The following is a 27,207-nucleotide window of genomic DNA, read 5'->3' as shown; positions in this document are numbered from 1 at the left end:
TTGCCAAATTTCCCATGTTTTGATCATCCCACAACGGATGATCACATTCTGGGCAACTGTTTTTCGGACGCAGTTACCGATGTTGGTGAGCTATCGCTCGTTTTATTTACTACTTGGCGCTAACCTTTGGCGACCATCCAGATCTTTGTAAGTACCTCCATTTTGTTCATTACAAGATAAGTATTAAAATAGTATTTCGAAGAAAATGAATATTATGTTTGCAATGTTTGGATTTTATCTAAGGTAATCTATTAAACATTCTTGCATTGTAAAGAAATCTAGAATTTTTTTATTTTTATATTGTAAATTAGAGTATCATTTTTTTAAAAATAAGATTGGCGCATAGAAATGTTTGAAAATTTTGTTCAATTCTACAAAACTTTGCTGTTAGGTTTTATTTAAAGTTAATTTAATTATTTATCACGAAGGTAGAGTTTGATATTTTTTAATTAAATAAGTAATTGTTCATACATTTCAGATTTTTACATCATCATTAAAAATTGATATACATGGAATGTATGTGTTGCAAAGTTGTTATATTAAAACAAGTCATCAGTTGCTTTATATAAACAAAACATGAAGTCATATTTATTTATTCAAAACTTTTTAAAATAACATTTTGTAGTATTGTATACTTTAGCTATAAAATTTATTAAATATTTATATTGCTTTCAGTTTAATTTTTAGTTTATCTACAGCAAATGTTGTGGATTTTCATTGTTTTAGAAGCGATAAATGAATTTGTCTGGTAATGGATTTACATAATTGATTTTTGCACTATAAAAACTTTCTTGTATGATCTGTTTTCATAGCTACTTCTAATTATAATTTTTCTGACATTAATGAATAAGATCTTTGAATTAAACATTATGTAAATATAATAGAACATTTCATTGATAAGCATTTAAAAAATTTACAACATCATAGAACATTTCATTGATTAGTATTTTACAAAATTATATAGGCCATTTTATGGAAAATTAATTTTTGTATCTGCTTTATTATGTATTTTTCATTTATAGTTCTTATAAAATTGAGGAATTTTTATTTTTTTCATTTTCAACTTTAGTGGTAAATGGATATTTTACCAAAGCTTTTTTCTGTGATGTATGAATAAATTTATATACTGTATCATCATTATTATATTGCATTCATTATGCTCTTTTTTGTGGGAATTAGACTTTTTATTTGTTGTGTCAGAGGAAAAATATGCTTATTATTTATATTTATAAAAATTAGGATATGAGAAAGAAATGCAAAAGGAAAAGGCCTGACATCTGATAAAGCAGTTATCCTCAAATACAGATCACATAATTAAGAACTTCTACGGTGGGATGATGAGACCAATTGGAAGAAAGCAATTTAAATTTATTGAATCAAAAAGATAAAAATACACTGAAGAAGATGTACAATCAAGTGAAGAAGATACCAGAGGAAAAGTTAATTCATGTAAGTCATCTGAAATTCAAACTTTTGACAGTTGATTGTGAAATGTGAATTTCATTCATATTAATGTTTAAACCATAACCTGAGAACCCTAAAAGAATTATGAGTAATTCTTTAATTTTAGTTTTCATTATCAGCTCTTTTATTATTCTAAAATCAAACTTGACATTTCTGTTTTTAATTTAGTTAAAATGATTTAATTCTTTACAAATCAAAATCAAATTTCTTTGCAACATTATTATTCATTTAATCTTTGTAAACTAAAAGGATTAATTTTTAAATTAAATTTTGTATGAAAAATACATAGTGACATTTATTTTTTTCTGTTAATTTGGTAAAATTTTTTATAAAATTAAAACTGTAGAGTTTCTTATTTTTCTTTATCTCATTTTTATATTCAATGTATATAAAAATATGATATTGCACACAAATGCAGACATTTTATATAATAAATTGAAAAATAAACTCATTACAAATAAATATCCAAGTAAATCACTATTACTATTGTTATTTGCACTGTTATTTATTATTGTTTTTTGAACAGTATTTTTTTACAGTAGTTTCAATCTCAATTTAAGCAGTCTATATTGGTATTTTAAACTCTTCATTTCTAATGTTGAATGAAAAATTTAGTAAATATTAAGTTTTATGTGATGATTTTGTTAATGAAAATTTCTGAATCAATATGCTCTGGCATTTTTTTTTTTTTTTTAATAAAACTGAATTACAAACATATTTATATTTGGATTTAAGAAATTCACATTGAAATGTTTCCTCATATAATCTAAATCCTCCTAGCTATTTTATGAAATCAGGCCATGATAATTTGTAGTCTCTCGGAACATAATAATGGGATGAGAATTTGATTCATAATTTTAAGTGTACAAAGATAAGTTTCAAAGTTTGTCAAAATATAGTTTATCATTATGAAATTTAACAAATACACACACACACATATATATATATATATATATATATATATATATATATATATATATATATATATTGGACATTACTTTTTAAAAAGGAAGTAATAATTTTCCATAGAGTTACAATAATACAAATGCATGAACAAAAGTTTTCAACAACAGAAAAGAAATCCCTATAATTAATAGTAACTTGAATTAGACAGCAGGAAAAAAATATATATTTCACTAACCCATTCATGAAGTAACAGGATTTGAAGTATAATTGTTTTATTTTTGTAATGCCACATGAAATAAAATGCCTTCATTTGAAAGAAAGAAATGAAAATGATATTAGAAAATTGACAGGAAAAAAAAATTGAGATAGTTTTGGTCAAAACAATTTATTGTCATAAAAGCTGATTAAATTTACAAAAAAAAAAAAATATCTCTTCCTCTAATATTTTAAATGCAAATTTCGGCTGCATTGTTAAGTGCACAAAACATTCTAAACTAAAATATTTTCTAAATATTCTAAGAATTTGTTGGTAAAACCAAAAATCAGTTTACTTAATAGTTTGGAAGCTGTAAAATTTATTATGAATTCATGAAAAACATAGATCTTGAGAATGAAAAAATATGAAACATGTTTCGAATTGCTTTATTCCATTCTGGGAGGTATAGTTGTGTATAAGCAGAAGCGACAAGACACATCACACAGAACAACACAAAAGAGGAAAAGCTAATGAAACATTTATACCCATGATTATATACTGTAAGGTTTTGATAGGGATTTCTTTACACTTGTCAATTTAGGTAAGGGAATTATAGGAATCTTTTAAAAGAATGTGTTAGATCGACAAATTTTTATCCCTTCACTCAGAGTGTGTAAACTTCTCAATGTCAGCAATTTTAGAGCTTCAGTTGAAATTAATTAAATAAAAAAGGTGGAATTGAATTAGGAAATGAGAGAATATTTTAGAATGAAGTTAATATTGGCTAAATGAAGATAAAAATTAGGAAATTAATTAATTAATTAGGATTTAATTTAGAATTAAGAGATATTATTACAATTTTTCCTCCACCACAAGACATGGAAGTGAATTGGGGCCCCTTGACACACATCCATACTTTATAGTGGTATCCAAGTAAGAAATTTAAATTTAAATGCATATAAAAAGTGATACCTAAGTTTCCTTTACCTTTACATTATAACAAAAGATGACGAGTGATATTTGTAAAAAATATTATATAAACCTAAATAATTGTCAACACCAAAATAATAATAATATTAAATTGTGCTATATAAAAATGTTTTTCAGCAGAAACTCAGCTGATTGCCACTATTTGTTGAAGCAAGTCTATAAGGAATGCTTGCATACAGTGTCCTTTAATAGTGAAAGGCTCATCGAAATTGTCAAATTGGGTGTAAAATAATGGAATAATAAATTGAACTTATATGATAATAAAATATCAACATAGTTCTGAGTTAATATGAAACACCGGAATATGAAAATAATAAATATGAGGTTCAAAATACTCTTATTATAAACATTAAAACTCAAACAAATGGCATAAAAATGTGTAATTTTGAATGAAAAAGTCTTTTACCCACTAGTAAATGAGTAGTGACTAGTTAAATATTGTCGTCTAATTTCTAATAGTGAGTGAAACTTAATGACCTAAAAATTAAGACATCAAGAAGGGGGATAAATTTTTTATTCTCTTTCTACTCCCACCCATTAATATTCATTTCCAAAGAAGGAATATCCGGGATAAAAATAGAGATAGAAATTAATTGGGAGGTTTACCCTATACTTGTGTTTCAATAAGACTGCTACTTTTGAATTTATGTTGTGATGGCGCCTATCACAACATCATCACCATGAAGAAAAGAAAAAAAAAAAACCTGTTACGAGCGGAGACAACAGGCTAACTTTTGAGGTTTACTTGGAAAAAACATAGAAAATAAAAGGATTTTTTAAAATTTAAATTATTATTCAACAAAGATATTAGAAATATAAAAAGATAAATAGTGATATTGGTAAAAATCTGCAGTAACCTAAATAATTAACAATAATTACAAAATATTAATAAATTAAATAGTATATTACACAAAGATATTTTGGCTATTTTTCTGTAAAAACTCAATTGACGAATTTAATTCGATGAAGACAGACTATCTATATATTTTTTAAAATGCCAGGAAATCTGACACAACAAGATTATTAAATTCGAAATAAAGTATTAAATAAAATATCAATATTGCTATGATTTCAACCAAATAAAATGTCAATATAATTTTTTTAAATAAGTATTTGGTCTGTAAATAATAAAAAAAAAAACCCAAAGATTCAAAAACTTCAAATACAAAATTTTGAAATGAAAATAATAATTGTAGAATTGAAAGATTTCATATTAAACACTAGGAACTGAAACTATAAACATAAGATTAAAAAATTTCAAATGAAAATAAATACAAGATTCAAAATACTCTTGTAACTCTCAAAATATTCTTGTATTTGGCAAATAAAAAATATCTGGTAATTGAAAAAAAAAAAATGTATTTGGAAACTTAAGTATTTTACACAAGTTATAATGGAGTATAGCTTAATGACAGTCATTGGTGTGAAAATTTCCCCCTGAGGTATTTACTACATTATTCTAATTATTGCATGCCATTACGGAGCATATAAGAACTTTGGTCTATTATTTTTCTTCATCTACAAGATTTGTATGCACATTAAAATATGAAAGTTTTCTGACACAATAGATAACAAAGGACTATTTAAATTACAATCAGAGGTATAGAAAAATGTCCTCTTAGGTATTTATCAATTTTCTCTGATATCATGTGTCATTACTTTTATTTATTTATTATTATGTGTCATTACTCTGATATCATGTGTCATTACTTTTATTTATTTATTATTATGTGTCATTACTCTGATATCATGTGTCATTACTTTTATAAATTTTATGTATTTGGGTAAATCATTTTTTATTTTTATTTTACTAGCATATAAATTTCAAATGCAATGTACTTTAATATTATGCATAAATTTTAAATAATAGATTTGAAAAGAAATTTAAAAACTCATAATATTTTAAACAATAATATAAAAAGATTATTTAAAATTGTATTATAATTGAAATATGCAATCCAAAATGAAATAAAATTACACAATATAAATCTTGACTTTCACTTGTTGAGCCAAGAACTTCTGATTGCGATTTTTTTTTTAACACTAATCACTTCTTGAATCACAAAAAGGCAATGTTGAGCACTGGACTGAAGAACAGCACTTTTTAAGTTTAAATGAAGGTGATTATTATATTTTAATGAGAATGTAACACAAAGACATCTTCGAAATTTGAAGAGTTTATTTGGTACAGTCGAGGAGTTAGAACTTCTTGAAGATGTGATAAGGAGCATCAACACAAGGGTATTGAGCAGAACTGTCAGAAGAGATCTCAGGTTATGGAAAGCATAGCATACCATCGGGATGTTGGCAGGAACGGAAGGCAGAGGATATTGCATCGGTTGGAGTGGAACTTCAGCGTCGTCAGTTAGCTGAGGCGAAAAGCATCGTCGAGATGAAGTGTCGCAACGCAACGTCGAATTGCTTCTTCCTCTGGGGATTTAATTTTAATTTTTTTAATTTATTTGACAGTTTTGGCACATATAACTAATCCTGTCGACTCTAAAATGTAACATAATTTCTGAAGCAGTTTCGTGGCCAATGAGAGAGAAGACACTTTGAATTATTAAGTTTGCTTTTATTCCATCCCGGGACGCATAATTTATGTACAAAGAAGCGAGGGCGAACTGAATTATGCCCACTCACCAGCGATGCAAGAGCAGAAGAAGTGTAAAGAGAGAGAAAATATTTTCCCCGAGTTATTTATACTATGAGATTTTGATAGGGCTTTCTTTACACGTGTCGATTTAGGCGAGGGAAATGCAAATATCTTTTTAAAGAATTTGGTTACGTTGGCAGATCTTTTTTATCCCTGCACTTGGAGCGTGTGTGTCGCTGATTTAAGCCTTTTTAGAGCGCTTGTGTTGAATTAATTAATCAGAAAACAAGAGAACATTTTAGAAGGAAGTTAATATAGGCTAAATTAAGTTAAAAATTAGGAAATTAATTAAATTTAAATTAGATTTTTAAATAACATTATTCAAATAATCACAACATCTCATTTCTGTTTAGTTTCAATTAACATAATTCATTGCTAATTTATAATGAAGTACATTTTTATTCCATTTAATCCTAAACAACAAATGTCTTCATCAGGGAGTCAAATAAAAAAATAAATCTTATATAGAAAATTTTATATTGGTATTGGGCAAATTAAGTTTCATGAAGTAAAAATGAATCTTGATTTTGTTTATTTTTCTTTGCATTTTCATTAAGATCTGGATGTTTAGTATTCATTAATCTTGCATATATTTGATATAAAGATATCGACTCTAAAATAACCACAATTAATATCACTCCAAATTATTTTCTCTAATTTTTTCAATTTTTAAATACATTATTCTTTAAAAATATAAAATAATAACATTTATTAGTAGGTAGTTTGTATTTTTCACTTTCAATTCCATTTTTAATATATCTAATAAAATTTGGCATTTGAAAGAATGATTTAAATGTTTGAGATTGATCTAACCATTAGTCTTAATTTATAACTCTCTTATTTTTTTTAATGCATATTTTAGCTTATGAAAAAAAAATGCAGTTTATAAAAAAATTTTAGAATCTATTTAATACAGTTACTTGATAAATTTTGGCTTGAATAATGTTATTAATCAAAACTTGAGATCATTACTAATTCGATTATTAATCTGAAATTAAATTATAGAAATTTATTCCACCAACGGAAAGACATTCAGAATGACAACCTGTAAGGGGCCACCGCCTATAAAAGGCCAGATCTTTGTTGCTTTTTCTTTTTATTTAATTGATAATTATCTCAATGTTTAGCAAAGAGTGCAATATCGTGAGTAATAGGAGATTTATGATAATTGGGAGTAATTGGATTTGTCAATTTTTTTGAGCACCTGGATGCCCAAATTGTTCATGAGTATGTTGTAAAACCGTTCTCCCACATTTTTAAGCCAAATAAGGGCAACATATATTATATGAAATATAAATTTTTCCCATGTATAAAAAATTATAAAATTTATCAAAACATCTAATAATTCTTCAATAATCAAAACAAAAACGACTTTTCTATTTTCGTCTCTTTTATATGCTAAAACTGCATGGGAGGAATAATTACTGATACATTTATTTAGTAAATCTGCTGTCAACTGATTTTTTTGTCTGCTTATCTATCTTAATTTCAGCATTAGCAGAGTTCTATATGCGTTTTGTGATACTGATAATTCAAATGTTAAAATTATTCTAGAGGACATCATATTTATTTTTTGCAAACACATAAGAATAATGAAGCAAAAATTAACACAGGAAGTTTACAGTCAGCAGTGGGAAAATTTTCTTTGGTGTATTTCTTATCTTATCCCAATTATCACCAATGTTATTATTGGTTTCAGCAGTATGCATTGACATTGGATTATTATTGATATGCAAATTTGTAATAATTATTTCATCTTGCAATATTTTATTTTTTATCACAATCTGTAACTAAACTACAATCTGGAAACCTTAAAATTTTACATGAAAAAGAATTTTTAATGGTATATAACGATTTTTTATTTATTTATATGACCCGTTTTTAAATAAATGTCACAAATTTGGATTGGTTGGAATGTTCCATGAGCTTATTTGACTCTAATGGAAATTACATTTTCTCTTGGTAAATTAAGTTTTTTTCACAATATCTGCAAATATGATATTGATAATGGATTCTGTGTCAATTATGATATTTACGCTATGAGAACAGAATATCCCGGACAAAAATAGAAAGAGATAGAAATTAATCAGGTGGTGGACCATATACTCAAACCTTAATAAGATTGATATATTTTGATGCTATGAGGACATTTGTCAAAATATCATTATAAAGAAGAAAAAAAAAAAAACTTTACTCTTAAGAGCTTAGACATTATTCCAACTTATATAGGATTATATATAAAAAATGGATGAAAAAATAAAAAGGACTTTATTATTATTATTCAAGATTTATTTTTTGGGACTTAATAAGTTCATAATTTTGATATATGGACATAGATTTGTTTGTTAATGCATTTGGTTTAGTTATTTCATAATTTGCGTCTGAAAGTTCAGTTATTATTTCATATGGATTTGAAAAAACTGGGCATAATTTCGTACGATTTGAATAGTTGAATTCCACATACAGGAATTGCAGGATCAAAGGGGTTTTTATTCCTTCGCCCCTGGCGTGGGGTTTTTCAACTGAGCAGTTTTTTAAAGACACGTATTAGAAATAAGTGAATTTTTGTTGTTGTTATTTGCTTCAGGGTGTAAAAAAATCACAATTTTTATTAATGATATCAAACATATAGCATCCTTTTTGCTCTTTACCTTTTGTTTAATAAATAGGCGTTACAAATAAGTCACATTTGTTTTGCTTCTGACTCTTTTTTTTTCCCTGAACTTGCATTATCCTTAATTTATGGACATGAGTGTAAATGCATGAATGTAGGAGAAAAAAGAGTGTACTATAATATACAGGGTGTTTATAAAGTCCCGGACCCATTTTGATGTTTAATAACTCATAAAATAATAAAGATATAAACACACTTATGACATTTATTGATGGAATAACTCATATATTTTCCTTTTCAGGTTTGAATATTTTTACTTTTGTAAATATCGTCTGCGCGTGTGGTTAATTTCAGATAATTTCATTTCCCAGTCTAAATATCTGTACTTTTCTAAATATTGTCTGCTTATTAATTGCATTTTTCTCTCTTTTGTTTTTGTCAACTATTGCAATGTTATGTTTACTTTTGATGTGTTTGTTCTATGTAGTACTTTTGTATGTGATGTTTTATTCGAGCGGATATTAAGGAGAATGCATACACCACAAGAGAAAGCACAGATTTTATGGTGGTTCATAGAAATGAAATCGATAGTGCAAGCACAGAGAAATTTCAGAAGAATTTACCAAAAAGATCCTCCATCCAAAAACAGCACCTTGCGGTGGAAAAAGAATTTTCTAGAAATTGGAAGTATCGAAGATAAGAAACGTTCCAGACGTCCTTGCACTAGTGATTTTGATGTTGAGCGTGTCAGAGAGACATTTTTACACAATCCTAGAATATCTGTGAGATCAGCGGCAACAGAATTGGATATGCCAATTTCGACGGTGTACAAGGTTATTAAGAAAAAATTAAGACTGCATGCATACAAAGTTCAAATTGTTCAAGTTTTGGAACCGAACGATAGACCTAGGAGGATGGCCTTTGCAACAGATATGCTAAGGAGGATAGAAGATGCTGCTGATTTTCTGAAGAGCATAATGTTCTCCGATGAAACATCCTTTCATGTTTCGGGCATTGTTAATCGCCATAATGTGCGCAAATGGCTCTGTGGATGCCGACATGCTTGTCGCTACCTGGCGTGAAATTGACTATCGACCTGATATTCTCCGTGTGACGAAGTGGGCACACGTGGAAGTTCATTTACAAGGGTCATGAAACTTTTTGAGCCTATTTAACCATTTATGTTATTAATTTAAATCTATCTTTATTATTTTATGAGTTATTAAACATCAAAATGGGTCCGGAACTTTATAAACACCCTGTATTTGCAAAAACGCAAAACTGACATGCTAAAATGTTGAAATCCGAAAAACTGTGCGCATACCCAGATAATTTTCGAAATATTCACAAAAATTGTGAAATTTCCGCAATTGATTTGCTACTCTTACTTTTCGGGGGGAGTTAAAAAATTTTTTATTTGTAGATCTACTCTTCGTAAAACACGAGTTCAATCGACCATTTTAATATCGCAGTTGGCTAAATTTATTTTGAGGTCTGACGATTTTAATTTAATTTTGCTTTCTTTTTTTTAAGTGATTTTTTTTCCCACTCAAAATATATAGCATATGACTGCAGGCCAATTGACTGAAAGAATGTATAATCAATTTTTATTCCTTAATAGGATTTATCGTTTGAAAGTAAATGAAATAGAAATCTAAGGAACTGCGCCACATTCCTTAATATTCAGTAAGCTAATTAATGCTGAAAGAAGTGAATGAATTATTACCTATTATTTTTATATTCAGTGGTTTAATTTTGAGCACTCATTGATAAAATATGTAGTATATGACTGCAGGTCGGTTGACTGAAAGAATGTATAGTCAATTTTTACTCCTTAATAGGAGTTATCATTTGCAAGTAATTGAAATAGAAATCTAATTCGCCACATTCCTTAATATTCAGTAAGCTAATTAATGCTGAAAGAAGTGAATGAATTATTACCTATTATTTTTATATTCAGTGGTTTAATTTTGAGCACTCATTGATAAAATATATAGTATATGACTGCAGGTCGATTGACTGAAAGAATGTATAATCAATTTTTACTCTTTAATAGGAGTTATCGTTTGAAAGTAAATGAAATAGAAATCTAAGGAACTTCCCCTCATTCCTTAATATTCAGTAAGTTAGTTAATGCTGAAATAAGTGAATGAATTATTACATATTATTTTTATATTCAGTGGTTTAATTTTGAGCAGTCATTGATAAATTTCTTTGATTATTTTGAGGAAATTTTCAGAACATTCTTAAAATCATTCCGCCAGAGTTATGTCGTATTCTCTTCTTTTCAATTGCGTATGTGTCAGAAACGTAACTTTGAGCCTCTAGTAGGAAAAATGTTTGGGTGATATTGTGCTATGTTCGATTCGTTTGTACTTGTTCATCTTGATTGCATCAGCCATTGCTTAACAAAATTTCCAACACCCTTTTATTCTTTCAACAATTATTTTTTATAGTACTAGTATCGTTTTATAGTACTATTCCCTCCCCTTTGTTTCAATGAGCGGTTTTCGCACACCTCATCACTCAGTTTGTAGATAGCCAAACAATATTATCACGTTAAAAATATCTTGTATTCCATCAAGAATTTTCAGCCGTTTCACGATTCTCACTTCCACAATTTTTCCTGCATGCTACCAAAATCTGCTTTTATTAAACTTCTTCGTTTAGAACATACAATCCAGTTTACTTTTTAAGTTCCATTTATAGGACAGATCGAATTTAAAACTTTTCATAAATAACAGGTTAGGTGCCATAACTACAAACTGAATTTCATGCTTCTAGTCTTGCATTTATGAGTAATTATGTTTCGATCCCTAGGAATAGACAGACTTCGAGGTACTTTCTTCTAATAGACCTGGAATTTCAAAATTTGATATATTTATGCGTCTGATAATTCAGCCTGCTCAAAATTTCACCCAGTTTATCCAAGACTTCTTTCAAATTAAAAGATTTTGATGTAAAACATATATTAAATTTCCTCTCTCTAACTCTTTCCATTTTTGAGTTAGCGCCTTCGTAGACTGACGGATGGAATTTCAAATAGCTTTTTTTCCGATCTCAGAATATCCTGTAATGGGAAGATTTAGTTGTAAATTTATTTGAAGACTGCGAGCATGGTTTGCCCTGTCTAATCCGTACAGGGACAAATAAAAAAATATTTATTCAAAATATGCTTTATCATTATCAGTATTATCCTCTTGAAGCTCTGTAATCACATAAACGGAATGTCATCCCTTTAATTAGCATTTTCGCCCGTAATATTTCCGTAATTTAAAATTTAATTATTATAGTGTTATCAGATGAATCTTTAAATATTTAATATTTGCTTGCACCTTTGAAATAATTAAAATATTACTAAACTCTATGTAAAAACCAAGTTTGTAATATTTTTATTATAATAAAAAAAAAAATATGAAGCGTAATAAAATGGCTGCCCTGTTAAGAATCGTTTCAGCTACAAAATAAAGGCACCTCCTTTTAATAAGAAACAATAATTCCATTAGCTTAATATGCCCTTACAGAATTCGCATATTCTAAAAAGTCTTTTCATACAGAAAACGCCTTGCATATAAGATTGGCGTACAATAGTTACGGAACATTAACTTTAGGCTTGATTTTAGCACTTTTTACTGAATCTATTGTGACATTCTTGGCGAATTTTTTATTGAGTAATTCCCTGGCATGCCGTTAGTTATCTCCAAAAATAAAATTTGCGCTTTACACGGGTTTTTTTTAACCAAATGGAGAAAAGGTTTGGCCGAAATATGCGTTTGTAATCACAAAATCCTATATCAAATTTGACATATTTAAATCATTACGTTTTTGAATTATCGCTTTTACATGTTTCTAATTGACAGACGTTCAATCCGTAGTTGGATTTGGATCAAAGTTTGATAAGTGTCTAAATTATAAATGTTAATTCAGTGTACCCCGTTTTATCTATCTAGCTCTCTTAGTTTTGTAATTATCGCGTTTCGAACAGTTCGGACTTCCTCTGAACCGATTTTACTAAAATTTGAAAGAAATCTGCAAATTTGGTGTAAAGACCGTATACCAAATTTCTGCCTTCCAACTCAAATTTGTTTTTGAGTTATCTTTGCCACAGATAGACATTTCCCAAAAATGTGTTTTCCGAACTCAGGGTGGCCTAAAACGTGGAGAATCATTAAAATCTCGAGTTCGAATTTTTTTTAACGATTTCTATACTCAGGGTTCCCAAACCACCGGATTAAAACACAGAAAATTTAAAAATCGTCTAAAAATGCAGTTAAATTTGAAAATTTTCTTAAAAAACATGGAAAATGCTGGGAATTTTAAGTTTCTTGGTTATTTTTTTTCCCATTTAAAAATGGCCTATCTCTAAAGATTGCAAGAATAAAAGGTCATAGTCATAGCGTCCAGAAATGAAATAATACCATTTGCGATTGTGTAACGCGGAAACTCGCATCCTTTCTACTTTCTCCCCTTTTTTCTATATGGATCATTCCAGTTTCGATTTGCGAGACAGCTGTTCTTTTTCCATGAGGTTCCCGAAACTGCGGTAAGGAATAGAATACATTTCTGGCGGGAATACCGTCATTCAATCTGCGGAAGCAGCGTGATGTTGTTTAGTCTATCATATTGTTTAGTCGATCATATTTGAGTTTATTGAATGGTTTGTTTATTATTTGAGAAACCGTGAGCTTATTCAAAGCAGAATAGAGAATTTTATTAAAACAATGAGCTGCTCAAAATCTTTATTTAATCCTTTAAAGGGCCATTTTTTTCTAGTCATATTATGTTAAAATATTTTTAGGCTTGAAATTAGAATAAGAAAATTGATTCATTTAGCTTATTGGATAAATTTAATTTGATTAATTAATTAATTTGGTTAATTAATAATTAAGTAACAAATCAAGACACATCATTTTGTATGAGATAAAGAACTGAAGCATCTAAGTTTCTGACTTACTAAAAAGATTTGTCAGAACTTATGCCAACTTACATAATTTCATACAAAGATTGATAAATTTGGTGGGAAGCATACTTCCCACCTCCCTAGAAAGGGTTAATACGAATTGGACGGTTAAAAAAAAATCAATCAAGACGTTGATGAATGGCTTCGAAAAGTTCCGCAAAATCCAGTTGCTGCGTAAACTTGCTTTGTAACAGGATAATAAGCCTTAGTAACATGGGAAAACATGCACTTACTAGTCATTCCAAAATAGGAAAACATTCAAGACTGCTTGCCTTTTCAAAAAAACCATCATTGTTGTTGGACTTAATATATAAAAAGGAATACAGGAAAAGATGACACGTCAAATTCAATGTCGGACAATAAGTCGATTTCGAACTTTTTAGTTTCAAAACAATAATTTAAAGCTGGATTTTCATGGGCCTTAAAGCATGCGTCACGTTCGTCCTTTAAGCATTCAATGATACACCGGAAATATTTTCACATGTGTTCAATGAATGCGTAATAATTTTTTTTAAAAATGTATGTTAGACCGGACGAAATTGTTGCATCTTATTTTTAATGCATTAGAAAAAATGAGTAAATAAAAAAAGTAATTTTGCTTTGTAATGTTTTTTCTTAAGTAATCAGTAAAGGATATGTTTTATGTTAACAAAAATATTTTGTGTTTCATTTCAGCCGAATCCTTAATTGTGTGTGATTAAAGAGTTTGCGAGGTAATATGTCCCTCCCCCTTAATGTATAAATTTTTACTTCCTAATAAATAATAAATAAAGAGAAATTGTTTTTCTTTTATGTAAATATAAATCTTCTTTTATATGCCATTATTTCTAATAATGTTAAATTGTGGCTTCCTTCCCTTGCTTTTCTCACTCTTTAAAAACATATCGCATTATAACTAGCACATGAGTGTTATTCGCGCATTTCCTCGTATCATGAATATACATACAGGGGAATTACAGAGAATTTTTTTTCTAGTTTTGAGTGGCAACCCTGCCGTTTATCTATCTATCTGTATACGTATCTGTAAAAAATAGTTCACAGTTCTATCCATTTGACCATAACTGTTTTTGATGCAAATTATAATGGTATGTAACAATATGTTTCAGTAACTTCAATTTTTTTCTTTTAAATCCATTGAATTCGAGAAAAAAAAAAGGAAATTAGTAATGTCATAGAAACCAGAGATTAAAAAGGAAATGGATGCCTTCAGAGCTACTTCTACAGGTGCCATGAAGACGATTATTGGTTTATGTTCATTGCTGCCTTTTGTTACATATTGAGAGTTTCAATCTCAAACAATGGATTAAAGCAGCCTGTCTTTAGGGATAATCTGAGTCTGTTTGTTTCAAAGAAGGATGAAACTGCTGTCGGAGAAGTATTAAAATTTACGATGAATTTCTTTTATCTAGATGAATGTTTATTCAATCTGCTACATTTTAAATATAATTCAACGTTTTGTTGGAAGCTGATCCTTGATTGATTTTTTTTCTCTCTTTACAGGTAAACAAAAACAGAAGAAAAGCATTTGTATAAATTTTCAAAGACGAATGGACTGAGTCTTCAACGGAGACGTATCAAATAAGTGACATTAACTTACGAACGAATGTACTACTAATAATTGTAAAAATAGGCATAGGATTAAACTTGAAACATTAGATTAGAAGAAGAGGTATAGTTTGTTTTGTCTTCAGGTTCTTCATTTCTTCTGGTGATCTCACAAAGACTGCTTCGATTCCTCTGTTGCTTAATCACAATGGAGCAACAGCTCAGTTTCGTGCTAAAGCTATCACTCGAGGAAATGGCCCTGAGGAGGTCCGTTATCAATTTGTGGAGTGAAACGGACGTATTGTCCTCGATTGAGGATCTAGAATTCGAATCTCTTCCTGAAGGTCGCGAAACCCTAAATGGCATGGTAAAAGAGAAGATCTCAAATCTCGTTATACCTGAGCCGCTAAAGAAGCGGATGATGATTATAGTTAAGCCGATTGGTGCTGAATTAGCGAGGTGGAAAACATTCCACAAAAATGTTGTTAATTGGTCACATGATGGACTGGGTTTGAATATTCTGAAGCAATTGTGTTGGACACCTGCTGGAACGGTGGATTACCCAAAAAGTGCAGAGAAACTTCTACGTCTTGATGCGTTGGGAGTTCAGACTGGCTACAAATTAGCCTCGTTATATTGCTTAGTTAATTATATTCCAGAGCTATGGGACAAACTTCCCAGATCATGTAAGAAGCGGTATTTATCCAAATCGCCTTTTGTGCCATCTAGAGTAAAATTGGACGTTGCTTGGGCTTACCTTCTGACGGGTCAAGAATCTACACTGGATAGCATCGTTGCAGAATCTGTGTCTCGGGATAGTTCTTTCCAGCAGCTTGCTTGTGAATACTCAGCACTCAGCGGCAACAAAGGAGCGGCTGAGTATTTTTTTAAGAAATTAAGCAACGCAGAACGGAACTCCTTTTTAGTTCCTTTAGTCAATGAAATCGCTATAGACAGAGACACAGAGTCACGCCGACGTTCGGGCGATTTTCCGATAGAAAAACTCTCCGAAGTGTTGTGTTACTTCTTATCACAGATGAGTCCGGAACAGCATATGCAAGCTTTAAGGACTGTGCCTTGTGAATTATTAGGATCCTTTCTGGATTGGCCATTGCAAGACCTTTGTTTGGAAATGGCAGATCTCGCGTGGCAATTTCTTACTGAGCAGGAATACTATTTTTTTATAGAGACGATATCTAAAAATATTGAAAAAACAGATCATTATTTTCCAGACTTTTTGCAGAAGTTATACCTGAACAGTCCAAGCGAATTTAAAAGTTTTTTCGTCGATTATGGAGCTTACCAAACTTGTTTCTTTCCTAAATTTTTCGATACCGGAGATACACAGACAATCCAAATTATTTTTAGAAATTTAGAGGATTTTGACAAAATCAGGCTTGTCTACGGTTATAACTTTTTTCGTCTTTTCGATTCTCTTTTATTGACTGAGAAACGGCATTTAATAAAAATGTGCCTTGAAGAAGCCTTGAAATCCGAAAATCACAAGATCTTAGTAGAAAAAAGTTACATGCAATTCCTCGCAGAAGCTCACGCACCCGATATGTGGTTGAGAAAACGCAGATGGAGACAGATTTTTCTTGCCATTGATAAAATTCTTGCGAAAACTCGTAACAAAAGAGCCATAATAGAAGAGATAGTGACAGAATCTAAAAAATGCTGCAAAAGACGGAAATAAAATTCTAGAAAGAAATTGCTTCTCATTTCATGCATTAAAGGAATGAAAATGAAGTGAAATGAAATTTTATTGTTTGTTGTGTTGTGAAACGAAGGATTGTAATAACAAAAGAAACGAAGGATTGTGAAGGAACATAAGGTGTGTTGTGTTGGGGATTGATACGAAGAAGCTGACAAGACATTCAAGTTTTTTTTTCATGAGCCCAGCATACTACAATTTAAGGGAAATGAAAAATGTTATAATGAATAAATTAATATCAGTTATAATCAAAATTATTTTATTGATTGAAAAAATTCTTCAGTGATCCATTAATAATTTGAATAAAGTAACAGACATCAGCTTTTGAAATATTTATCATGCTTAAAAGGCAGCAGTCCATTTTTTTTAAAAGAAAGGCCGAGGGATTGTATTGCATACATAGTTGTAAACTGAGCAGAGTTTATGACTTAGCTCAGCTGTAAAACTTTTGCTTTCTAAGAATGGCAACTCAGCTGTAAAACTTTTGTTTTCTAGGAATGGCAATGTCTTTTGTAATCTAACGGAAAAAGAGAAAATAAATGCTGGTAGTGCTCATGGTAGCTAGATGATTTTTCTCGTATTATTTTTTACTATTTTAGTGCGTCTCATTCATTTTGTAGAACTGTGAGTTTATTTGAGTGAGTGCAAAAAGGCAAACGTGTATATATTTAGACGGCTAGTAACATTATTTGGCGTCCGCGATAGGACACGAAACTGACGATTATAATGTTTGAAAACGTTAAAGTTTTTAAAAAGGAGGATGTCATAACTCTGTTGGAAGAAAGTAATGAACCTTTACCTGCTAAAGTTACAGTTACTACTTTGAAAGAAGTGATTTTAAATAATCAAGATTATAAAAATGATCCAGAGTTTGTCCAAGAGGTTTTGTTTACGATTATCAGTGAAAGACCAGAAAACGAAAGTCGAACGCGCCAAGAAGACGAAAGAAAACGTCATGACGAGGAAATGGAGAAGCAAAGACAACATGAGTTAGAATTAGCAAAAAATATCTGCTGGAGAGTGTTTAGAAGTACCAAATTCCGAAACCGTTGAATCAGGTAGTGTGAAAACGAAAATCCACTTACCCAAACTTGAACTTCGCCAATTTTCCGGATATTTAAAGGACTGGTTGCCATTTTGGAGCACCTTCATAATCATGTAGATATTGCTCCCGAAATTAAATTTCAATATTTGATCCAAGCCACTGTTAGTGGACCGCGCGCTCGGAAAGTTGTTGAGAGTTTCCCGCCAACCGGCGCCAAATACAGTAAAGTTATTGAGTCGTTAAAATCTCGCTTTGGCCGAAGTGATTTACTCATTGAATTCTACGCCCGTGAACTTCTGAAATCGGTTATAGAAAACGCCCAGCAACAGTCCGCAACGAATATATGTGCACTTTATGATAATTTGGAGTCACAAATTCGTGCATTGGAGACTCTTGGCGTTACAACGGATGAAAGGGCCGCTTTAGTACATCCATTGGTAGAGTCTTGCTTGCCAAAAGAAATATTGAGAGCATGGCAGAGGCAAAGAAGTCTTGATGTCAACGATAGTTGTGAACCGCAAGTTAGACTGGCCGGCTTCTTAGCATTTTTGAAAGCAGAAGTAGAAGCTGAAGAATGAATTTCTTTAGCAATGCAGGGTTTTGGCCTCAATAAAAGAAAAGGTAAGAATCATTTTAGTAACAAAAGGTTTGATTCCAAGGAAAACAAAAATAAAGTGTCAACAGCTTCTAGTCTATTGGCCAATGCACAGACCCAAGAAATCAAAAAGTCGTGTTTTTTGCAGCAAGAATCATGCAAGTGCAGATTGCTTTTCTGCTCGAAAAATGAGTTTGATGGAAAAGAAAACTATTATGAAAGATAAAAATTGTTATGCCTGTCTGAACCACGGTCATTCAATTAGAAAGTGTCAGATAGTTGTAAAATGCATAATTTGTGGTAAAAAACATCAGTCTATAATGTGTGTTCAACTTGCTAGTATAAACAAGCCGTGTATAGTGAAAGAAAACTCTCCAGAAAGTGAAGTTAATTTGTCGAATTTATGCAGAAGTCCGAAAGTTCTATTGCAAACACTTCAAGCCAAACTTGTTTCAGGTAATAATGAGATGAATGTACGTATACTTATCGATTCAGGCTCACAAAATTCATACATATTAAAAAAAGTTGCCGAAAAAAATGAAATATTCATTTATTCGAGAAGAAAAGTTAATCCACTCACTGTTTGGTGAAGTTAATTCTGGTGAATGAAAGCATAATTGCTATAAAATAAAATTAAGAAGTCTAAATGGAAACTTCAAATGTAATTTTGACGCTTTGGAACAGGCCAAAATTTATGAAGATATTCAACCTGTTAAAAAATGAACTTGGATCAAAGAGTTGGAGCATTATGGAACTAAGCTCTCTGATGTAAACGAGCTCCACTGCCAGATAATTTTTCCTTGGTGAAACAAAGTTTGGAGAACGTTATTCTGAAGCTGATTTCCAGTGGACTGTATAGAAATTATGAAAAGGTTTTTCAAGATTGGTTATCTGACGGAATGATGGAAATAGTCACGGGAGGTGAAAAGAAGTTGAGGTAAGTTATCAGTACTTACCTCACCATCCTGTATTGAAGCAAAGCATCACTACTCCCATTCGGTCTAAAAGGTCTTCGAAGTTTCCGGTGTAGATTATGCTGGTCCTCTCTATTTGAAGTGAAATGGTAAGGCATGGATTGTTGTATTTACTTGCGCCGTCTATCGAGCAGTCCATTTTGAGTTGGTTCAGTTACTTACCACCGATGCTTATATTCAAGCCTTCAGACGATTCATTGCCAGAAGAGGCAGAATTCCCGTTCTATATTCGGATAACGGCACGGACTTTGTGGGAACCAGCAGTGCTTTAAAGGCATTGGATTGGGAAAAAATAGTGTATTCAACCGTTCTGAAAATTACTTGGAAATTTATTCCTCCCACAACAGCATGGCCAGATTTTGCTTGTGTGCCAGAAAACTTAACCAACCAACCTCCCACAGCAGCGTGGTAGGGAACTTAAATAGCTTTGGATAATGCTTAAAGAACTTCTACGCAGGGTGCTAGGTAAATACAACGTCGGCTATGAAGAACCCAACACGATATTATGTGATTGAGAGTCAATAATAAACGTTCGACCACTTATTTATCTTCAAGAGGATCCAAATGAGTTGGTACCATTGATATCCGCCATGTTTATTCATGGGGGCAACAACAGCGAAACTCCAAATCTTGACAGTGTAGACAGATCTTCCTTGACAAAACGTGTAAACTACTTGCAGAGATTACGTGAAAATCTCAGGCAACGATTCAGAAATGAGTATCTTGCTCTTTTAGTCCACAGAGGAATAAGAAGGAATGACGTTTTAAATGTTGGTGACCTTGTTTTTATTGGGCATGACAATGCCAAGCGCATCGATTGCCCACTTGGAATTATCGTAGAGATTTTTCTTGGAAAAAATGGAGTCCCTAGAGTTACGAGATTAAGGACTTACAAAGAGGAAAGAATCCATCCATTTCAAAGACTCTTTCAAAGGCATTTGGAAGTGTCTGCCAAAACTGATGCTGTCGTTTCGAAGGCAGCTAGACCAACTGACTCTTCTTCTGAGAACACTGATACTGTTAGAATGCGGCACCATGCCTTTGGAAGTGTCTGTCAAAACTGATGCTGTCGTTTCGAAGGCAGCTAGACCAACTGACTCTTCTTCTGAGAACACTGATACTGTTAGAATGCGGCACCATCCCAAAAATAGATCGGAAAAAACCATAAAAATTTCACGGCGATTAAACTTGTGAACATTAAAATTTGAACTTTAATTTTTAATTTTGGAATTCTAAATGTTATATAATGTGAACTTTATTTTTTTATTTTGGAATTCTAAATGTTATATAATGTGAACTTTATTTTTTTTATTTTGGAATTCTAAATGTTATATAATGTGAACTTTAATTTTTATTTTGGAATTCTAAATATTATGTAATGTAAGTTGCAAAGTTCAATCTATAAATGTAACTTTGCAAGGTGGGAGTATATGTAAACTGAGCAGAGTTTATGACTTAACTCAGCTGTAAAACTTTTGTTTTCTAAGAATGGCAATGCTTTTTGTAATCTAACGGAAAAAAAGAAAATAATTGCTGGTAGTGCTTGCTCATGGTAGCTATAAGATTTTTTTCGTATTATTTTTTTACGATTTTAGTGTGTTTCATTCATTTTGTAGAACTGTGAGTGCAAAAAGGACCTGCGGAACCTAATTTTAGACCTGCTAGTAACGATAGCGATAAAATATTTTAATGAATAACTTGCCTCAAAAATCTATTCCTTTTCTATTGTTTTCCAGAACATAAAGGATAGAATTGTAAACATTTTTTTAAAAATTTTTTAATAGAATTTTGATTTAACTAAAAAAATCTAAATAATAAGGATATATATATATATATATATATATATATATATATATATATATATATATATATATATATATATATATATATATATATATATATTGAATTATAGGATATTCAAGTGACCAGAAAAAAATGTTCGAATTTTATTTTGAAATGTCTGAAATAGCCATTTTAATTTATTTAAACTTACGCTGGAATTTTTATCCCACTTCTAAAATCTGTTATCGAAATTTGTAAACATAAGGCCTAAGAATACGAGAAAGTTTCTTATAAAAAAATAATTTATAGCCATAAATTGCAGTTGAAATATTTTTATTCATGCTTCAGGGTAAACTTCTTACTAAATAAATTATTTGAATAACAAGCAATTAAATTTTTGAAAAAGGTTTTATAGAATATTTTAATATAGACAAAAAAAAAATGAAACGATTAAATTTATATGAGAACAAAATTCGAGTACAATTTTAAGACAACTCAGAAATCAAATTTCTAATGTTATGATTTTTTTTTTCTATTATAAATTAAAATTCCATTTTTCTTGTAAAAATTGCAATTTTTCATTTCAAATAATAAAACTAAATCATGGAAACTTTTCACGCAGACTGAAATATTCATACAATTTATTTCCATTTAATATATAAATACCGATGCCAGTATTTTTTTTTCTTTTATTTTTTGTATAGAAAATTGTGTTAAAACTTATGAGCATAAGAAGACAATTATTAGACGTTAAAGCATTACTGTGGGACACATTTTTATATTTTATTGATGAAAGTTATATCTTATGAGATAAGTGTAGAACTATTGTTGTCTAATCATTTGAAAAAAAATTATTCTCTGGCATTGTATGTAATAGCGTGCGTAACGTCATGGAAAGTTCTTAAATTTATAAATTATATGTATGCACCTAAAAATTTCTTTTGAAAAAGGAGTTCTTATTTAAGTAATTAAATTGTTCGAGAAGTGCAGTTAATTTTTATCATGTGGTTGGTTGGTTGGTTGGTTTGATTTTATTGGCGCAAGAGCCATATTTGGCTATACTGCGCCAAACGTATGGTAGATAAACAAGATCAAGGTGCTATAACGTATGGTGGTATAGTAGTAGCAGGGATTAAAATCTAAAATCACTTTGAAATTTCTCAAACTGAAGTCTAAAAGTCAAAAAATAGCTTGTTAAAGCCAATTAAATCTATTAAAAATAAGTGCAAGTTGTAAAATATTAAGATGCCAAAAAATGTATAAAATCTCAAGTGTGAAGAATAATAAATAAAACAAATATGCAAGCCATGCAGATAAAATGCTAAAACACAAAATTATAACTAGAAAAAATTTGAATTTTCAATATACATATGTTCAATTAAGATTAACAGTTAAAAAATGAAACCTGTCGGGAAAAAAGGAACGATAAAGCTATATATTTTTGTGTTTTGTGGGAATAATGTATTTCCTCTTTTCGTGTTTTTTAGAGAGTGGGGGAGGCGAGCCCTCCAAATCCTCGGACATATTATATTCAATTATATCCTCTTCAGACGCAGAGGTGGAGCTCATATCAGCATCGGCATCAGATTCTTGAAACTGCACATTCTTTATTTCATCCGAAGGGAAAACAGTTGTAAAATTAGAAGTACCAAGTAAAGGAGTTTTAACTAGGCAAACATTAGTAGAAACCTTCATGGTTGAAGCTGCATTTTTAATTACCACAGAATTGGGTATTAAACGAGGGGAGGTGGTGTAAAATTTAGTAATTTTTTCTACATTAGAAGTAACGTTATTAGAAATAATGTTTTCTTTAACTGGAGAATCTTTTTTAAGTTTTTTCCGATTTGTAACAGTTTGAAAACCTCTTAAATCAGGTAAAGTGGGAGCATCTTCGCAGATTACGGCAGGAGATTCAGCGGAAGAATTCTTAACATTAGTTGATGGAGATGGTTTCGAAGCAGAAGTGCATAGAAGTGTATTTGTGCTAGAAGTTATATCAGCTGGATCCCACTGAGTGGATATGGTTGCGGATAATTTTTCGACGACAGAAGCGTAACTATTTCCAACTTTAGGGAGTTTAGACTTAATAAGTTTACGGGCTTCCTGATAAGATATTTGATTTTTTATCTTTGTTGAAATTATTTCCTTTTCTTGTTTCCAAGAAAAGCAGTTTCGGGAAAAAGAAGCATGATCTTCCTTGCAGTTAACACATTTCTCTGCTTTAGTACAGTTAGTGCTGTCATGGCCGACTTCTGCGCAACGGGCGCATGTCAGTGTCCCGCGGCAAGAAGATTTTGAATGTCCAAAACGTTGGCAATTGAAGCATCTCAAAGGGTTTGGTATATAAGTTCTTACAGAAAGACGCATATATCCAGCTTTAATATAATCTGGTAAATTAGAAGAATTAAACGTTAACACAAGATGCTTTGTGTTTAAGAGTTTGCCATCCCTCCTTACAGTAATACGTCTTACATTGGTCACTCCCTGATCTTTTAGTTTTTCAATAATCTCTTCATTCGAAACATTACACAATTCACCGCAAGATATAACTCCTTTGCATGAGTTTAATGATGGGTGAGGATTAACTTCTACGGAAATAGTTGACAATGACTTAATGTTTAAAATTTGTTTGGCTTGTTTGGCATATCCAACTTCAACCAAAAGATCGCCAGATCTGAGTTTCTTAATAGATTTCACTTCACCTAGGTTTCCAGTAATACCCTTTTCAACAAGAAAAGGAGACACACCATGGAATGTTTCTTTAGAGTCTGAAATTCGATGAACAATAAAGAATCGTGGAAAATTGTTTTGAAAAGTTGATGCATTGTTTGAACGTTTAGATTTACCCATATGACATTGTTAAATTTTCAGGCCCGACGGCACCGCCCACCACGGAGCCCAACAAGGGAAGGCAGCCACCGGCTCTGGCCATTCCCAGCCTCGGCGCTTGCCCTAGCGCTAGCCGGAACCTATACGCTCGGAGTTACCCCCGGGGACAGTGACCACCCTTAACGCCAAGCCCAAGGAGTAACCCCTTCGCTTGATCCCTAGCAGACTCACCAAATGGTTAGCATACCAGCCGATTGATGCACAGGGGACCACAGTGCACCACCCGTCTTTCCAATGGGTCGCCACGCACGGCCAACACGTGGGGTTTTGGCTGTCCATGAGAAGCAAGAAGCAAACAGAGTGGCGACAGCTTCTCATGGAGAGCTCCCTCGCTTGCCGTCGAGGGAAAGAAAAACACAGCAAAAAGCACAAGGCGTAGGGTAGAATAAGCATAAAGGGAGTATAGATCCCTGGGTACCTCGGGATTGGGACACCCGTACTCACCTATAGTAGGTGAGCCCCTGAGGGGTTTTTATCATGTGAGAACATGGTGTTGTTTGGTTAGGGGGTTTTGAAGCTCGAAATCACGTCGGCAATGAATAAAGCATAAATGGCCATTTTCATCGCGAGTTCGCAAATTGTACAGACTAACTCTATGGCAAAGGATACCGACGTGCTCTGATTGGTCGATTTCTTTCGCACATGCTGTAGCTGCTGTAACCCTGTTGCATTGTTTTGTTTTCTACGTACTTTTTTGCCTGCCATTTTTCAAAATGGAGAAATTAAATCTTCTAGAGAAATACAATTATAAAATAATTGAGATTGATGAGAATAGAGCTATTTTTCGTATTTCAGATCTTGTAAATAAAGATTAGCACAGGTAGCAATTCTTCTGTGAAGTATTATTAAAATAAAACTTGAAAATTAAGCTTTTATTTTAACGGGAAATGATCGGTCAATTTTTTTATTAAATTTTCACGTTAAAATCATTACCATAAAATATTTATGTGCAAATATAGTATATTTATTAAGATATTTAGTTGACATTAAACGGAATAGAAATCATTATAATTATTGAATATTCATGCAAAATAAAATAACACAAGGAGATATTTGTTTATTAATTTCGTATTCAAATTATTACCATAAGATGTCTATCTGCCAATGGCCTATATTTGTTAAGATATTTAGATTCATATAGTTATTAACAATCTAATTATTAATCTTGATATTTGTTATTAACTTAATAATCAGATTTATTAATATATAAATAGTTTATACATTTCTTTTGAATACTTATTTCTTGCATTTCTTTAACACAGATTTTAGGAATGGATTCAAGAATATCAACAAAGATGGGAAACAGTTTGGCACAGTTTTGCAAGGTTTGAGCCAAATAAGAGATAACTACATAATTATGAGTGCACCACATTGCCAAAAAGATGCCAAGGCTTAAACCAATCAGAGCACGTCGGTATCCTTTGCCATAGAGTTAGTCTGTACAATTTGCGAACTCGCATTTTCATCATCCTCTTTTAATCGCATCTATTTCTTTTACCTGCTTTTACCAGTATTGCTTTATTATTACGTATGCTTCTTTGACAGCAGATGCGTTTTTAAAAGGTTGACGTAGAACTATGACATCATAGCTATTATTTCATCTCAAATTCGGTCGAGCTCCAACTTTGTTTGTAGCTAGAAAAATTGAAAATGAAAATTTAAAAATTATTATATTTTATTATATATATATATATATATATAGAGAGAGAGAGAGAGAGAGAGACCAATAACGATGTCTCGTGATAATTTCAAATCGGCTTAAACTGGTTAATGACTTAAATTAATTAAAACAAATAATGACTTAAAAAATAATAATGTTCTCGCATGATAACTTGAAATTCATTTTAATTTTATGAATTTTTTTTTTCCCCAAGACATTGATTACAATGACTGTAAAGCTTGGTCTTAAAGGTTTGTTTGTCGGTTGAATCAAGAAAGAAAAGTAATAAACAGGAAGAATTCGAACAGGGAATCCGGGGTGAAATAAATCAAGGGAGTGCTAACACACATTAAGATAATTCTTAGTAACCTTTTTTTCATTCCCACTCCCTCTCTTCAACAATGTGTATCGGCGTTTATTAAGATACTGGGTTGTTATCCAGGAGAGACAGTATGCAATGCGTACAGTGACATGCTTTTTGCGACTTGAACAATGTCCGAATTACAAATTTTAGTGTTTTAGATGGTGAATATTTTACTTTATTTTTGCTTGATAAATGTATGTTTTATCTTTTTATGTGCTGTTAAAGAAGTTGAAATGACCCATTTCTTTGCAAAATCATCAAATATATTGTTATTCATTTAATCTTTGTAAATAAAAAGTATTAATATCTAAATTGAATATGCATAGTTACATTTGTTGTTGTTGTTGTTGTTTTCGGGTTAATTTTAAAAAGTATTTCATAAAATTAATATTGTGCAACTGTTCATTTTGCTTTATCTCATTTTTACACTCAACATACAGGGTAGTTATAATTGAAGTTCCACTTTGAAATGCTCATAAAAAGAAAACTATCGGACAAATTGTCATCAAACTTGGTAATAGTTTAAAGGAAGTCATAGGAATTTCTGCTCTGAAAAAAAAAGTTAAAAAACTCAGCCACCGGGAGTGAAATGGCGCTGTATGCACTATTGTTACACAAAATAAGACATGAAGACATCCATTTAAAATGAGTGTAATCGTTTCTGAAGCGAAACTGTTTGTGAGGTTATGCAAAACTGCAAGGGCTTGTAATTGGCTTGCGGCAAGAAAAAGCAAATGATTTATGCAGTTGAGCTTTTGTTGCAGATTTATGCACAACATTTGTGGACACATGAAACCCATTTTTACCTAAATGGCGATGTCAATATTCATAATTGCAAGATTTGGCCAAACAA

General features: G+C 31.0%; 1 protein-coding gene across 3 annotated transcripts; it reads left to right on the top strand.

Moving 5' to 3' along the window:
• Window positions 1–16: 16 nt before the first annotated feature.
• Window positions 17–26,660, top strand: LOC129956958 (uncharacterized). 3 transcript variants are annotated; one of them, XM_056069017.1, is made up of 3 exons: window positions 17–147; window positions 1,240–1,449; window positions 15,287–21,471. In XM_056069017.1, the coding sequence occupies exon 3, from the start codon at window positions 15,540–15,542 to the stop codon at window positions 17,025–17,027; it is 1,488 nt and encodes a 495-aa protein (XP_055924992.1). In that variant the 5' UTR covers window positions 17–147; window positions 1,240–1,449; window positions 15,287–15,539; the 3' UTR covers window positions 17,028–21,471. The 3 variants fall into 3 exon arrangements, 2 of the variants coding, with proteins under 2 accessions (XP_055924992.1, XP_055924991.1); XR_008782716.1 differs by lacking the exons at window positions 17–147; window positions 15,287–21,471 and adding exons at window positions 155–243; window positions 25,593–26,660; XM_056069016.1 differs by lacking the exon at window positions 17–147 and adding an exon at window positions 155–243.
• The last annotated feature ends 547 nt before the right edge of the window (window positions 26,661–27,207 follow it).

This window comes from Argiope bruennichi, chromosome 11 (assembly GCF_947563725.1).
Source record: "Argiope bruennichi chromosome 11, qqArgBrue1.1, whole genome shotgun sequence".
In the NCBI taxonomy this organism is placed as follows: domain Eukaryota; kingdom Metazoa; phylum Arthropoda; class Arachnida; order Araneae; family Araneidae; genus Argiope; species Argiope bruennichi.
Note: the sequence above shows the minus strand (reverse complement) of the source record. Positions and strands in the feature narration are given on the sequence as shown.